The following is a 16458-nucleotide window of genomic DNA, read 5'->3' on the forward strand; positions in this document are numbered from 1 at the left end:
CTTCTGCTTTGCTGTGAGGTTCTCATGAGTTGCAGCTTCGCTACATACTCATGCATGTTAAATCACTCTTGGAGTCTGGACAGAAACCAGCTGGCTCCAACGTTAGAGACCGCTGAGATTCTGTGACAAACACACAACACCGTGCTGAAGAGCAGTTACGTCTATCTGCCACGCCCAGCCTGATAAAGATACTGCAGGCTGGAGACCGGCCAAGAACACATTTAACATTCACTCTGGGTAGGAACGAGAAGACGATACTCACCTACAAAGTTGCGGAATCAATGTTGTGCATTCTGCAACTTGTATATTTATACATACGTGGTTTAACAGTACAAACTGAGCCAACTCAGTTTGTTTCGGGATGTGATGGAAAACACAAGAAAAGCTTGATAGGTGGGCCCGGAGTTTAAACTTTGTTTTATCAATTATAAAAAGATGTAGCCACAAGACACCAAACACCTCCTACATATGGAGCTGTAAGGCCTTGTGAGAACATCAAGGGCATATTATAAAAGAACCTGAGACAGGAAGTAGCTGGAATAATATAGTCATTGAATGTGGTGCAGTCAGCGAAACCTACAGGACAGGTTGCCATCGCATTTATACACGCGAGTATGAAGTTGTTCCATTTTGGACCCTGAAGCTTACGAGGTGGTCATGATCTTGTCAGGATGACCTTGTTTGAGCATCCTGATCTTTGGTTGCAACCGGACACCTTGGCAGTGCTTGTTTTGCAGTTCTAAATAAATGTGCCAGTATCAAATTTATGGACAGTGACAGTTTAATGACAAGAAGCCTGGAGCTAGAGTTATTTGAGTACCCCAAATGTAATTAATTAAATCTCAAATGTTTTTGATATTTACCTGAACATTTTAGAATTAGCTACTACAGCCATGATAAAGCTGGACAGTGTGGAACATGCAACTGGTCAGCTATTGTCCCTTACATAATAGTTACTACTGTTCCTGTGGCCTGATTACAAATCATACAACTTCTCTATGAAGAGACCCAAAAAATGTCATAAAGAAGACGAAGGTTTGCTTTACGTTAGGAATAGAAAACACACTAGCAACGCAACCATGAGTGTACATGAGAAGTAGATATAACGTGGCGTCACCCATTGGTGTGTGTGTGTGTGTGTGTGGGCCGTCGCCATCTTGTTTTAAGACAAAAGCACGGACGGCTCCCGTAGAGACCTGTCAATCACAGTAGCCCCGCCCTAAAGCATTCCCTGCTTTATGGGCTGATTGACTCATTTTCTCATAGACTTCTATACAACCGGAGGAGTCATCCCCTGCTGGTCAATAGAGAGAATGCAAGTTTCTTCCAATAGATAGATAGATATAGCATAAGTGGCAGCTATCTATGTCAAGATTAAGCCCAGGCTCCTCCAGTTTTGAAGGACAGACTGTTGGCATGTAACACAACTTGTAGATAATAATACATTTTATTTGTAACGCACTTTTTATTCAAAAGAATCTCAGAGTGCCAAATGTTCTACCATAACTTACACTGAAATATCTGGGCACTAATCTCTGGGCATAAGTTCGCGACAGGAAGGGACACCAAACAGGAAGTGGGAGCTTTCCCTCCAAAGGCGCACTGTTTATTTCTGAAATTGCCCTCAGGGGAAAAAAGATTAATTGCCTGCAACCAGCTGGGGTCCGTCTGCAACTCTTGCTCGCCACACATATAAACACCACACTGCTGAAAGATGCACACCTTAAAGAAGTGCACATAGCATATAAGAAATGCCTGTGAGTTCTGTTTCTGTGCAGTCTATTTTAAGAAAAAATATTTTTTCACAGAGTCCATGTTGCATTTATTGCAAGGCCATGATGGCAGTTAGGTGGCACCACACCCACTCCTGCTGAGCTTCTTCGCAGGATCTCCACTTGGCAGTATGATCATATACTTAGCAGGCTGGTGTCATACATGGACTAGATGAATATAGTGTTTTATTGTCTGGTTTTATGCCTCATCTTTTAGAAGTGCATGATAGGACAGTCAGTGATTGACAGTCCTTTTACTATACAGCAGACAATAAATCCGCATTTCAGACTGTGTTGCTGTGTGCTGCTATAAGTCTACCTAACGCCGCAAAATGTAGCTGAATATTAATGAATATGAAATGACAAACATCCCTCCAACTCAGACAAAATGTATATGTCTGTAATTGGTAAAAACATTTGTAGGAAATAGATGCACAGTTGGACTAAACCACACCAAATGAATACAGTCGGAGATGCACAGAGTGTCCTTCAATAAACAATCTGTTTATGCTTTTTTAATTATACTGTTCAAATCAAATGAATGAATGGCCATGAGATCAGAAGACCACGTTGACCTGAATCCACATGAACAGACACCACAGACGCAGCGCACACCAGCATCTACACTCTGCACACATGACTGCTTTCCTGCTTTATTTGTGCTTCTGGTTTTCCTGTTTTCATTTTTTGGGTTACAAGCCAAGACTGGGGATGACTCATAGCCGTTTGGCAACCGCTCAGGGGAAGCAGGAATTTGATCTCCATTAAATTTACACCAAACCGCACTGGAATTCTGATGAATATTCAGACCTAGAACTACCGTCAACCTGTACGAAGGCCCGTAATGCCACACTTGGTTTGGTTTGTTTGCTCTGAAGGACTCAATGTGCTAGTTTCTACTGAAGGAGGCGGCGTCCGACATTCCTGCTCAGAAAGTAGCAGCATGCAGAAGAAGTGACAGGAAATGATGTATGCAAATCAAACATGGTAGACAAGAGACTCTTATTGCATCTTCTTGGCTCCAACAAGCGCTTCGTGTTTGGAATGGTTTGCCTGTAAAATGGCCAAATCTCAAGCTCCCGTCACATTTTTTGTTTCAACCAAACCAAAAATGCGACCTTTTGTTTTGCTCCCGATTCACATTTCCCCCCCCCGACAAAACTGATATGTACGATTGACCAAAGTTGAATTTGACTTTGATGGTTGTAGTGATGAACACTTGATGTTATAGAGAAGGCTCTGATACGACCTACAGTTCTGTTCCACGGCCCGTATCCTCACACAACAACTCATATGAGATATATATCTATGTCTCATATGAGATATATATCTATATCTCATATGAGTTGTTGTGTGAGGATACGGGCCGTGTATATGTATATATATATATATATATATATATATATATATATATATATATATATATATATATATATATATATATATATATATAGTTTAAGCAACAAAAGGAAAAGATCATCCTTTGGGTTTAAATAACTACAGACGTGCCATTACAAAGTACACAAGTTACGTTGACTTCGTCACATGAGGAACGGACAGCGGCCTCCTGGCTAAAAGATGGCCTTCTGTTGGACCGATCTACCCCTTCTCCTGTAGTGTGCTTTTGCTGTCTTGTTTATGATTACGTGCATACCACACAACATTATTTTGTGACATTGCGTTTTTTCCCCATAGGTATAGCTACAAATGCTGGATGCGACAGACCTGGCCTGTTGGCGGGGTCATGGAGTTTGGCCATTCAGTCTACATGGGTTTTGGAGACTTAAGACTCTGGCCCCCGGGGGGTCCTGGTGGGGGGGGGTGCTGGATACAGGGTCCCGTATTCGTTACTGCGAGCCATCTGGTTATTGTACAACCAAAGTGAGAGCTGTGTCCGTATACTCGGAACAAAGTCCAACATGAAGGTCACGGGTCCATCAGGACATACCAGTTTGCAGACGAGCGTGAAGCGGCTGCATCGAGGAAAAGGTGGATTAAAAGAAAAAGGCCCTCCTGATTGGGAGTGAGCCAATGAATCAGATCAATTCACCAAAACACATGCTTTGCTGGTGAATCACAACTCCTACAAGAAAGTGTGAGGCCTCAGAAGTTTGGAGTTATTCACATGAGAAGCCACAAGTATCCAATGATCCTAAAAAAGAAAACAGCATAAGAACTGGATTCCAAAGCTGGGAATACAAATCCTGCATTTGATTTTCACTCTTTGAAAGGTCATTCCAGGTCTTGTGGGAGGTTGGCTGCCTGACAGCGGCACAGCCACACACTCTTGGACTGATGGGAGTCTTGAGTTGAGTCTCTGTGCACCGCTACACAGTCTTTCTTGTCCAACTGGTCGATGCGCCAGTTTTCAAATATTTCTCTTTTCGTCCAGCTTGATGAGAGCCAGATATAGGGCGGATGCTGTGGATATAATTAGCCTAGCATGCCCTCCAGTTTGACTTTTTATCCAATTAAATCTGTTTGTCATTTAGGTTAATGCAGCTTCTCCACATCAGTCCCAAAAATGAAAGATACAGCCTTTGTTTGCATGCAACGTGAGCTATAATATCAGCATCAGCCTTGAAACGTATCTCCTGTCGCAGTTTGTGAGAATATTCATGCGAGTGTCACATGAAACATTCTCACACTGTCCACCCACCCATTCTCTCTACATAATGCCCTCCACCACCTACAGACGCCGCTTGTCCTGAAGCGCAGCGCTCGCTGCTCTGTGCTCTCGTCTTTGATCGTGACGCTTTGCCTCCGCTCAACTTCCTGTACGCCCCTGCACTGAGATCTGAGGTTCCATCTGAGAAGTGAAACAGAGAGCAGCTTCATATCTGGGAAACGCTTTAAAAAAGGTGCAGGACTTATATGTTGCAGTGAAAAACGAGGCCACAGAATGAAATGTGACCGGAGCAAAAAAACTACAATGTTTGATCCTACGGACATCACAGCATCAAACCAGGGATTTTTTTATACCAGGCTTTCAATCTAAAACCCTGGCTTCTTTAATGTAATTTTTACTCATTTCCATCAGATCTTTTCTCATGTTTGCCCTATGAGGCAAATACATGCTATTTAACAACAGATGCATAATGCAAACTGACATTTAAAGGGTAACAAGTCTGAAAATGAGTATTTAGTAGGGCTAGTGTTGGTTAAAATGGAAAATAATAATCGCAGTCTTTTTTTTAAAACTGCACTAAAAATACAAATCAGTGTTGTTGCTCATTAATACATCCGGACCCGTGAAAAAAAAAATCCTCCCAACATTTAGTTTTCAAAACCCTAACCCTTTTTTTTTTTACTTCATAAAAACAATATTTAAAATTCTGAAAATTAGTCAATATTTGGTCGTTCTTATGCCTGATACTGATCAAAACATTTAACTCAGCGAAACTGGAAAAGAAAATAGTTATATTATATTATTAAAACATTAAATATGGCTAAATGACTGTAATGAAAAGGTGTTGCTCAAAGACAGCAACCCTTTGAGAACCATCAACTACTCTGCAGGTCTGCAGAACCTTTCATCCTATTTTAGCTCTTTGTTTTGGTTTGCCAGCTAACAACTCTCATCAGCCTGGTTTCCAGTAACAGCTGTTTTCAGGGACAAAGCTCTGATAATCCCTGTTCTCTACCTGCTCTGCAGCAAACAGCCACAGCCAGAGACCAGCTGGCAGCCATAGAGGCAGATATTGGTTGTGGTTAAATAGTCCGCGATGAAGGTTGTAACTAAGTAAAATGACCCGGAAGATGATAAGTGCTGGTCGAATTCTCTAAATGCAAAGGAAAGGAGCTTCAATGCTTCCTTACTTGGCACCTTTAGCATAGGAAACACTGAACCTGCCTTTTTTCGAAAGGAAAGGAGATAGTGGCGTCCCACAATTCCTTGTGGCGGTGTAAAACCTGCAACATCGATTCCCATTCCATGCCTAACCCTTTCCTTTTTTTTTAAACTGCACCAGAACCTTTTGTGCACGTGGAGCCACCACACTTCTTAATGGAATCCTTCAGTAGCGAGAGACTCAAAAGGCAGCCGATGTGCGGCGCCTGCTAATGCACCAACACTGTCTTAGAGGACAAAAGCCTCTAGAAGTATCTGTCAGAGAGCCAGAGGAGCCGGTGGATGCTCACAGCGCTGGCAGCGTCAACATGCTGTCGCAGAGTTGACTGTCATATCTGGCTGAAGCAGACAAACATGATGCAAGACCACGCTGGCTCTGCATACAAATAACAAAACAGGGAGCTCGTCTGTTGACTCCTGATGGAACATAAATCTGTGCAGCGCGATGATCTCACTGGGTGAAGAGCGTCGGGGTTTAGTTACTCATTTAATAACCAGAGAGCATTTCTCTTCGGGGGACTGAGCTTAAATCCACGATGAGTTGGGTGTTTTTGTTTTTTTGTTCCTTCTCAAATATACGTTTGGTGGCAGCTCCAATGGAACGTCATGCAAAAGAGATGAGGGGTGGGAATCATTGAATTGTTTAGTAGCAGAAATAGGCAGAATTTTCTATCTTACTCCAATCAAAAGAACCACCAACCAAAACAAGTGTTAATCTAACTGGAAAAAACGTGTTTGTGCAACAACCAAGAAGACGTTTCTCCCTCCAGACTGCAGAGAAGAGGCAGTATTACAACATCCTGGGAATAACTCTGAAATAGCTGCCATCTGCTGATGCAACTTCCTGCTGGTCTTTGCACAGCTTGCTCTCTGTCCCCAATGCATGTGTTATCCCCAGTGAAAAGGGACATCATTACAGGATAAGTCTGCGTTAATAAAACGTGGTTCTTGTAAGTTTTATTATCATCACTGCTGCTACAACAAGGTGAGAAACCACTTGCTTTTTAAGTGACAGTGCTGTCCCACAATGCAATGCACACAAAAAAACACCAAATCCTTTTAGCTGCAATTAGCGGTGAAACGAAAATGCAAAACAACTAAACAAATAAATAAAAAAACCTTGTGTTCAGTCTCAGTGAAGTGTAACAGGCAGTGGCATTCCAGAGCTGCAGTATGACTGACATTTAGCACGTACATTGCATAATTTCATCTTGGCACTAAACCACAAAACATACTCAGGTTTCTCACAAACTTTAAAAGCACTAACAATTACTAAGTATAGAAGATACTGTAAACTATGGATTGTGGAATTGGAACACTCCTCATCATGTACTCAATTTTGTATGCAAGGTTTGGTTGACCGCTTGGAGAGGAAATTATAAAAGATGCGAGTTGGTGGTTTTGTTTGAAATGTCCAAAAGTACATAAGTAAGAGTACCACCACCAACAACGTGTTATACTTCATTTTTCCTTTGGCAAAGCTGTACACGGTAACAAAGTATATGCATAGCAGGATGCAACTGGGACACTGCTCCAGTCTCTGGTACCTGCAGTTCTTTTCTAGGGAAAATCTATCTGAACCTACAGGAAGTGATGCATTCTAGCTTCCCGTTTGCAGTAGATACAGGGAGCAAGGCAGTTACATAAATGTGCCAACACTCCACAGCAAGAGTTGTCAGCAACAAAATATGGGCCTTTGTCATCAGTGGCACAAACTTTATAAGAAATACAGCAGCATCTCATTTTTTTTATATTTGTTGCATTCGTGATATTAAATATAGCCGTTTCATTCAGATGAAGTCTCCCAGCATCTTTGAGCTGAATGGTAAATTGGGAAAGTGTTTAAATGTAATATTTTCTTTATTAAGCTGACATAACTGCATAGTATCTTAATTACTCAAAATATTATGTGACTAAAAATGGCAACCACATTTATAACTTAGTGTCGAGCCCTGATGCATGTACTGATTGTGTATGTGTGTACGGTTTATGTATGTATGTACATGTATTGTCTATGTACAGTTATGTAGGTATGCATGTATGTGGCTGTACAGAGCCGTTTACCGCCTCCCCTCTCTTGTTGCTACACTGTTAGGCAGCCAGCTAATAAACTGCATTTCTAAAAGCATTGAATGCACAGCAGCTGAGCGGTGGAGTTTGTTACCCCGACACAATTTTCCACCTGTTCAAGGTCACGGTTAATACATATGAACTTTGCCTTCTGCGCCACCTGTCATCCCCTCATGCTCTTACTAAATGCATGTCCCTTACAGGCCACCATGGACCGTCCAGAAAGCTGAAGATGCTGACGCACGTTTACTGGTAATAGTTATATGACTTAAAATGTGTGTGAACTATCAGTAGTGCATCCACGACAACTACTGTACAGGCATACAAACATGGCATCAGCTGCCTGCATGTCCCACATGATATGGGTGGAGAAGCCTGTGTTTATTGGTGTCTTCTTGTTATTGGAGCTTCACAAACTACAACAATGAGGCGTTCACATCATCTGACCCATGATGTGGCACGAGCCGGTCAGCTGACGGTGAAACACAGGAAGGAGCAAATGCACGACAGGGCTGAACATGACTGTACTACTTTCAAAGTCTCTAAATTCCCCTCATTATGAACCGTGAGTGCAAGATAATTACTATTAAAGACAGACATCCTTATCGAGCAGCGTGGCAGCCTCACACTGTTTCTCTCGTCCGTTCCCCCTCCAACAGCATCTGATATTTATTGTTCCCCTGAGCCTCGCCACCCCGCCCATTTACAAGGCATGTAAACACACATGAGGTGAGACAGCAGGGCCCACAGATGTGCAACAAACATCTGCATTGTGCAACAGTCTTTATAGCTCCTTGAAAGCAAACGGCATTTTGGGGGATCCAGAGCAGGTAGGGTTGGCTTGCAAAAAGTCAACTTGACTTTGAGCAAAATGTGTCATGACAGTTTTACCTGCTTGTGCATCAAGATGGAAAATCTGTTACATAATGTATAGTGCTAAATATTATATGTACACACTCACACCATATAGTGTACTTTCCATTTAGTTTCTGCTAAGGGCCCCATTCAGCCATGTGACTAACCACAACTAATTTTAACAAAGCTAAAAGGTTCATAGAGTTAATTTACTCTGCTGCCAGTTGACATGTGTCACCACAGAGCAAGACAGATAGGACACACAAAAAACACCAAATAAAAAGTTACAGTCACGTCTCAAATATATCCTGACCCCGCGTGCCAACATAAAGACAACTGTTTGAATGCAAGGTTGAACATCACGCGCTCCGTGAGACGAGCTAGCGGCAGAACAAAGTACCGACAGCAGCTGTTTACCAAACACACCTACACACCGCTGCTGTCATCTTGCAACACAGACTGCACCGATCAGTGGCGTGCCCACATCACAATTTGAACAATTAATACATTCACAAATGGCAAAATAAAATAAAAAAAGACTTCCTTAAAATGTCCACATTGGAGCCGCGCGCGCGCGCGCCTCTCTCCCCTCTCGGCTCCTCTTCCACCAAGAGATATCCAGGAATGCGGCAGGAAGCACCGAGAGACAACTGTACAACTTTATGACATTAAAGCTGCTTTAATAGAAAATGCACAGCCGAACGAGTCTGACATTTTTATTTTCTTTACAGTTTTTTAAAATGCTATACGACAACACGCATTGCCGATGTTGTAGTATTTTGTCAGCGTTTCCTCCACAAGCATGTGAGCGATACCCGAACACTCACTCAAGTTTCCATATTGCATGTTTTGTCAGTCAAACTCGCGAAACACAAACACACGAGACGTTTTCTTCTCTGCTTCACTCACCCAAGCTGTTTGTAGAGGAATCCATAACACGGCGGGTAACTTGTGGGAAGTTTATTTAGAGGTAAAGCTGGACTGAGGTGTGTTTTCCATGCTGAGAGGAGTGTCAGAAGTCACACTCTGGGGACTTGTGTGTCAAACCCACAGCTTTAGCGACGAGGAGACCGGAAACGAAGCCAGTTTTCCTGCAAATAAAGCGCTACGGTTTATGCAAGAATAGACCAAATATTAAAACACATTCCTAAATCCAGTGAATGTTACGTTAGAGTATATATTTACGTGTATTACGGTACACAAGATAATGGATTAAAACAACAAACACCTCGCTAGCTGAGGTATTCAAAGTGTCCACCGGAAGTCACCTACTTCACTATGGCTAGCTTCATGCGAGTCGCGGGAAGGCGCCGATGAAGAGATGCGTTGTGAATGTCAAAAGTTGCAATATTAGCTTCACGCAACAGCTGTTGTGTCCGCTCACGGAGGAAGATGTAACGTGACAGGAGAACGCAGGATAAAAGTTTCAGCACAACATTTTAGGGCTACACCTCAGCGCCTGTCACATAAAAGCTGCGAGTGTTTGTTTCGCAGCCATCTGCCGCCACCTCGCGGCGGGGTTGTGTAGTGCAGAACCGTGTACGCTTTCGTTACGACCAGAAATACGGTAATACATATGCATTCTGTTTTATTTAACGTTAGCTTTCATGTGTAACACATTTGTTTACATACATGTTGTTTTAAAAGCCTAGCAAATATTTGCTTCTCTTTTGCACCTTTAGCTAAATTAACGCTAAGTGCCACAAAATATAATTGAGCAAAACAGGCGCCAAAACACCTTCATGGCGGTCCCCCTTTGAGGAATGTGGAGCAGAAGTACACAGCACAAAACGTGTGTCTGCTGTACAGAACCATACAGTCCATTGTACAGGACAGCGGTTGCGGAACCATTGTTTGGGCTAATGTGTCTGTTGTTTGTGGGGGAAGTGATTGCGTGTAGGACCGGAAGTTCAGCCGGCTTTACATCATGGAGGCGTCCACGGGAGGTTGATTTCTGAAGGAGACCTAAGTTTTTCGTGCGTTCGTCAGCATTAATGGTGAGTTCCGGAGTTAAATATGTTCCGTCTAAAATGTACACAAGTCAACTATTAGAGAACATCTGGTCTGAATGATAGTTTGCCCTAATTCCTCCCCTCTCATATGATAACGTTTATAAATAAAGCAGGTGCAAGTGCATTAATAATAATGCATTATCGTCCATTTTAAATTGCTCTTCAGGCAGAATCACAACCAAATGACTTGGCTCTGGTGTTGTCGTTGCTGCAGTAAACTCTGATGTTTTGAGTTATTGAGGACTTGTGTGCATCGTTCCTCCGCAGTTCTGTTCCCTGGAGGTCGGTGTGATGGCTCCACCATGAAGCGTGCCCGCTGCCTGCTCCAGCTGCAGTGTCTGAGGCTGGTTGGCCAGTCAGCCAGGTCTGCTGCCCAGTATGGAGCTCTGCTCCAGTCAGCCTCCTCCAGGCAGCCCGACGTGCTCAGCAGCACCCAGCACCAGGTGAACTTTAACCTCCACTCACCGGACCAGATGCATTCAACGATGTTCGCATTATAATCAAAGGCACAAACGGCACATGAGAGTGATTAAGACTTTTCCTTAAAGAGGAGTCTTCAGTTCTAGACACAGTCCACCCACTGAGCTGCATTCATCACAATACAATCTCAGCCTTTTTCTTCTCCCCAACCAATTGTAGGTGCTGAGACGTTTCCACGGCAGCCCAGCGTGCGCCAAGGGTCGACCTGTACCCGCAGAGTTCATCAACGATGACGACAAGAAGGGGGACAAGTCCGTGGTCGCCCACGACGACCTGTTTGAGCGGGTGGCTCAAGAGGTGAAAACCAAGGCCACGTTCAACAAGGTGGTGGACGTCTTCATCAAGGGGGACGTGAGGCGGCGGGGTCATGTGGAATTTATCTACGCCGCTTTGAAGAAGATGCCGGAGTTTGGCGTGGAGAGGGACCTGGTGGTCTACAACAGGCTGCTGGATGTCTTCCCCAAAGAGGTGTTTGTGCCCAGGAACTTTATCCAGCGGATGTTTAACCACTATCCCCGGCAGCAGGAGTGTGGAGTGCAGTTACTGGAGCAGATGGAGAACTACGGTGGGTGTCTGTGAGCTGGGTGCAGTCGGCTCATGGAAGCCCTGGAGAGCGTTTGTCTAAATGATTGTGTTTCAGGTATCATGCCCAACGTGGAGACCAAAGTCCAGCTGGTCCAGATCTTTGGAGAGAAGAGCCACCCCATGAGGAAGTACCAGCGCATCATGTACTGGTTCCCCAAATTCAAGCATGTAAACCCCTTCCCCGTCCCCCAGCATCTGCCTGAAGACCCAGTGGACCTGGCTCGCTTCAGCCTGACCCGCATCGCTCATGACCGGGACGCCAAAGTCACCGTCCACCAGGTACGACGTGCGCTTCAGGATTGGTGAAATGAGATGCTTTACCTTCTCTCAGAGAACGAGATGGTCAGACGGGCTTCGACCACATATCGGGCCGTGAAGTACAGAGCTGGAGTCAGACCTAGCTTAGCATGAAGCTAGGCCTGACTCCAGCTATAGCATGACCTCCATAGGATTTGGTGTCTGTGAAACTACAGCTGTCGTAAACAACTTCTTGGGGGCTGTAGCTTTTCATTCTTTCTTCTTATGTCATCTTTCCAACGTTTTCAAACTCAAAATCCAGCCGTTAGTTATTCCCTGCCTGTGTTCATAGCTCACTACTCGACTGGTCTCGGTCTGTCAAGCTGGTGACCTTTTAGTCAACGGCAGTCCGGGGCTTGTAGGAAATGATGTTCGTTACATGTATACATGTATTTCTGTTTTAAATGGACATAAACGAACATCATATAGGATTACATAGTTTGTCTTTCTGGCTATATCCATTTTCAGCTGAAACCTCAAGTAAAGGTCCACTTACTGGATTTTTCCAGAGCTTGTAACGAACCAAGGGGGACGACAGTGGCTCGGTGGTTAGCATGCCCGTCTTTCAATCGGAAGGTCGGTGGTTCGAGCCCCGGTTCCGCTAGTCCACGTTGATGTGTCCTTGAGCAAGACACTTAACCCCTAATTGCTCCCCGTTGCTGTCTCTACGGTGTATAGAAAAAATGTATGTCGCTTTAGATAAAAGCGTCAGCTAAATGTAATGAACCAGTGTTCTGAAAGAATATTAAGATTGTTATGCAAAAGTTTGTCATGTTTTGTTTTAGTTTTTTCTCTTTGCTTTCTCTTTACTTTATTGTCACCAATAACTAAAGTAGTCTTTGCCAAAAATGATGACGTGTTTTCTCTCTCTTCCCTTTAGCTGCCCTGTACAGACATTACAGAGAGCGGTGAGGAAATCACACTTCCACATATAGTAGGTATGGAAACTGTTGGTTTGTCTCATGAAATGGTTTATAGTGGAGTTGATTCCCAGACTGGTTTAGTAAGTGGATATAGGAATACGTCTGGGATTAACATTGTGTATATTGCTGTGACTTTACAGAAATATGTCACATATTGTCCTTTGAGTAATAACTGCAGTAAAGGGTTTTCACTGAAAAGGAAACCAGAAAAACGCTAACAAACCAGGAAACTGGATTATTAAAAAAAAGATATATATATATATATATATATATATATCTCCAGACTTTTGCTCATTGTCTTTGTTTTCCTTCCTTCCTTCCTGTGTTGACACCAGGTATCCAGAGCCCCGGCCAGGTGGAGCTGCTGGCCAAGCACAACCCGAGCAGGCCGGTGTTTGTCGAGGGCCCCTTCCCTCTGTGGCTGAGGAAGAAGTGTGTACACTACTACGTCCTCAGGGCTGACCCCACACCGGCCAATGAGAAGGTAGAAGGTAGAATCCTGTGCTCCTGATCTTTACAGGAGCTCAAGAAAAAGAGAAGAAAGCATTGAAGTTCTTACAGCTGTAACTTTGTCTTCTCCTCCTCTCCACAGGTTGAGGAGCCCTTTGATCCAGAGAGGTGTTTGGACTATCCTCTGCAGCTTGAACTAGATTTGGACCGTGACCTCGGGGACGAAGAGAACTACGACGTGGATGACCGTAAGACACCAAAGCTGTCAAATAGATTTCTGTGATTATTCCTGGTGAGAATGAAGGCCCAGGAGACCTCTCGCTGAGCGTGTAATGCAGCTGTTGTGTGTCTCGCATCCAGTGGACGAGGGCCCGGTCTTCGCCATGTGTATGGCCGGCCAGGGAGACCAGGCCGTCCTCAACCAGTGGATCTCCGGCCTCCAGGAGAACAACCCCATCCTGGGTCGGGTCCCCACTCTGTTCCGCCTGGACGCTGGGCCCCGGGAGCTGCAGGGGCCGGCTGAGCCAGATTCAGCCCACCACCGCGGTCCAGAACCAGAGACCCAGACAGAGGAGAGACGGCCTCAAGAAGAAACTGAGTTAACAGTGGAGGAAGAGCTGAGGACAAGCCAGAGGATGAAATGGTGAACAGCAGTCAGACTGTGTGCTTCAGACCCACAGCAGACTGTACTATCAATTTTGTCTTTCTAAAAATTAGCCTTGTCTCAAAAAATACTTTTGTTGGATGAAATTATTGTAATCAATTATGTTCTTGTAATTGTATTCCTCTGATATAAGGATAGTGCAATAGCATAAGGATGCAAGTACACTTAATAAAAAGCAATTTACTTTTAATTCCGAAGAATATTAAGATATTTGAATGTGAAAAATAAAAAAATAAAAAAATTAAGTAAAGCCATACAACCAAAACAATAAAACATGGACTCTTGGGCTCCATTACCAAAAATGGGGACATTCTTTTGTTTAACACGCACGTAAACACAACGGGCAATATCGAGGTCAGTAAAAAATGATTGAGGCATGTTTATGTATTGTAAGATAAATCAAAAGAGTCTACATTTTAAATGATCCCCAAAAAATGGTTCGCAAACTGGGGGACTACTACTAGAGTTCGCAAGATAAATCTGAGTGGTCGTGATGATTTACATGAGAGGAAAGTGGAAAAATGCATATTTCTAGCACACAAAATCATGATATTTTTACTTCCTTAAATCTTTGCTGCATCTTCTAGTTAATGAATTGATAATACTGTGAAGCTATTTCAGTTAAGCGAGGGGGAAGGGGTTCACAAGTACTAAGATTGGGAAACACTGATCTAAAGTGAAGAAAATTAATTTCTGTATTTTTCATATATATATATATATATATATATATGTGTGTGTGTGTGTGTGTGTGTGTATGTATATATATATATATATATATATATATATATATATATATATATATATATATATATATATATATATATATATATATATATATATATATTTCCGCATATGTCCATTCAAACCTAAAGGAACTCGGCTCACAAGGCCAACGGGTGATGCTAGTTGTTCTTCCTTCAGTGATTATGGAAAAGCTGCACGGCAAAATAAAGGTGAAATATCTTCCAAAGGGCTTTATTTTTAATTAAAGCTGAATACTCCTGTCGCAACCCAAACTAGCAGGTGTTGGCCCAAAAATATGTTTTATTTAGTTTTCCATCAGTTTAGAGCCCAACGGGTTCATTGACACAGCCACCCATAGATGTCCACATGTTGGCAGGTAGAGGAACGTTTGAGGTCTTCTCTGCAGTTTGTCCACCAGAGAGCACTGACAAGCTGACTTTTACACTACAAGTTGCTGACTACACGTTTTAGTCTCCACCAACCACATTTAAAGGAACATCCTGGAACTACTTCTTGGTGAATAACAGGGTGCGGTGGCTGTAAAGCTTGTCACAGGGATGTTGCCAGGTTTGGTACCACAAAGTCAACACGTTGTTACCGAATGAACACATAAAATGGATATAGATGTTAATTCCATACATGATGAAAAAGTAAGGCGTCAACTATTGGTTTTTAGACTTCCGTTTTGAAGCCTTGAGTTTGGCATTTTGGCCACCGCCATCTTGTTTTTTTGCAACCAGAAGTCACATGAGAGGGTGGAGCTAAACTAACTAAGAATAAGTGTTACAATTAACTTTCAAGAACTGAAAACACCCAGTGAAGGGGTTCAATTTGTAAGACTGAAACATGGACGACTCCCAGAACGGACAAACGTTTGAGACAAACTCATGTTCACAATGTTTAGGGAATAAATCAAGAGAGAAGTAGTCATTTTCTCATAGACTTCTATACAATCTGACTTATTTTTGCAACCGGAGGAGTTGAAAAAGGAGAAAAAAAGCAAGTTTAATGGTCCTGTTGCGCGTTATTGGATTTTTTTAAACACTCAAAATGTAATATGAATATTGGCTGAGAAATCCAGTAACAGTCTAAGACTATTCACATGTAACTTAGAAAAAGTGACTAAAGAGTGAAACATCAGCACAGTATCTGTTCTGCGAGAAAGGGCACACACGTCTTTTCCCTCAGCCACTCCGGTGTTGTCTTGGCTGTGAGCTTTGAGTTGTTGGAAGGTGAAGGCCGGTGTGAAGTTTTGAGTTTTCTGTACTAGGTTTTCATAAAGGAGATCTCTGTGCTTTGCACTGTTCAGCTTTCCCTCAACCCTGACCAGGCCCCCAGTCCCTGCTGCTGAAAAACACCCCATCAGAATGACCATTGATCGGTGCAGGGTTGCAATGATGGCTGTCCTTCTAGAAGTTACACCCATCACCAAACAGGATCTCCTGAGCTCAGCTAGAGTGAACAAACGTCACCAAAGTTCTTCCATATAAAGAATCATGGACACCACTGTGCTCTTGGGAACCTTAAATTCTTTCTCTGATCGTGCATCGACACAGTAGGGTCTGGTCTAGTCCTTGCAAGCAGTTCCTTCCACCTAACGGCTGTTTTTTCTCTGTTATGCATTGTCAGTTGTGAGGTGGTTAAGTTTAGGCATTGACCTCCAATGGTTAGTTATGCTGCGTTCACACCAAACGCGGCGCGAATTTGACGCGCAACCAGATTTCATGCGAAGTCAATGCACAGACGCAATAGGTTG

The 16458-nt window shown here is 43.2% G+C and overlaps 2 protein-coding genes across 2 annotated transcripts in view; one reads left to right on the forward strand and one right to left on the reverse strand.

Moving 5' to 3' along the window:
• eml3 (EMAP like 3) overlaps nt 1-9542 on the reverse strand; it is a 44396-nt gene extending 34854 nt beyond the window's left edge. The window contains exon 1 of the mRNA XM_079216308.1: nt 9457-9542. Coding sequence (XP_079072434.1) covers nt 9457-9481 — 25 coding nt within the window. The 5' untranslated portion in view covers nt 9482-9542. The remainder of the gene's footprint in view (nt 1-9456) is intronic.
• A 945-nt stretch (nt 9543-10487) lies between these two features.
• On the forward strand, nt 10488-14245 carry ecsit (ECSIT signaling integrator). Its single transcript, XM_079216353.1, has 8 exons — nt 10488-10544; nt 10827-11002; nt 11199-11604; nt 11680-11903; nt 12802-12859; nt 13180-13328; nt 13437-13542; nt 13655-14245. The coding sequence occupies exons 2-8, from the start codon at nt 10862-10864 to the stop codon at nt 13939-13941; spliced, it is 1371 nt and encodes a 456-aa protein (XP_079072479.1). The 5' UTR covers nt 10488-10544; nt 10827-10861; the 3' UTR covers nt 13942-14245.
• The last annotated feature ends 2213 nt before the right edge of the window (nt 14246-16458 follow it).

This window comes from Taurulus bubalis, assembly GCF_910589615.1.
Source record: "Taurulus bubalis genome assembly, chromosome: 3".
In the NCBI taxonomy this organism is placed as follows: Eukaryota; Metazoa; Chordata; class Actinopteri; order Perciformes; family Cottidae; genus Taurulus; species Taurulus bubalis.

What these genes read in the sequence shown, in the direction of transcription:
- ecsit (XM_079216353.1), top strand. Translation starts at nt 10,862, where the DNA reads ATGAAGCGTGCCCGCTGCCTGCTCCAGCTGCAGTGTCTGAGGCTGGTT. An exon ending in TCAGCAGCACCCAGCACCAG is followed by an intron (nt 11,003 to 11,198) that starts GTGAACTTTAAC and finishes AACCAATTGTAG; the next exon opens with GTGCTGAGACGTTTCCACGG. An exon ending in GAACTACGACGTGGATGACC is followed by an intron (nt 13,543 to 13,654) that starts GTAAGACACCAA and finishes TCTCGCATCCAG; the next exon opens with TGGACGAGGGCCCGGTCTTC.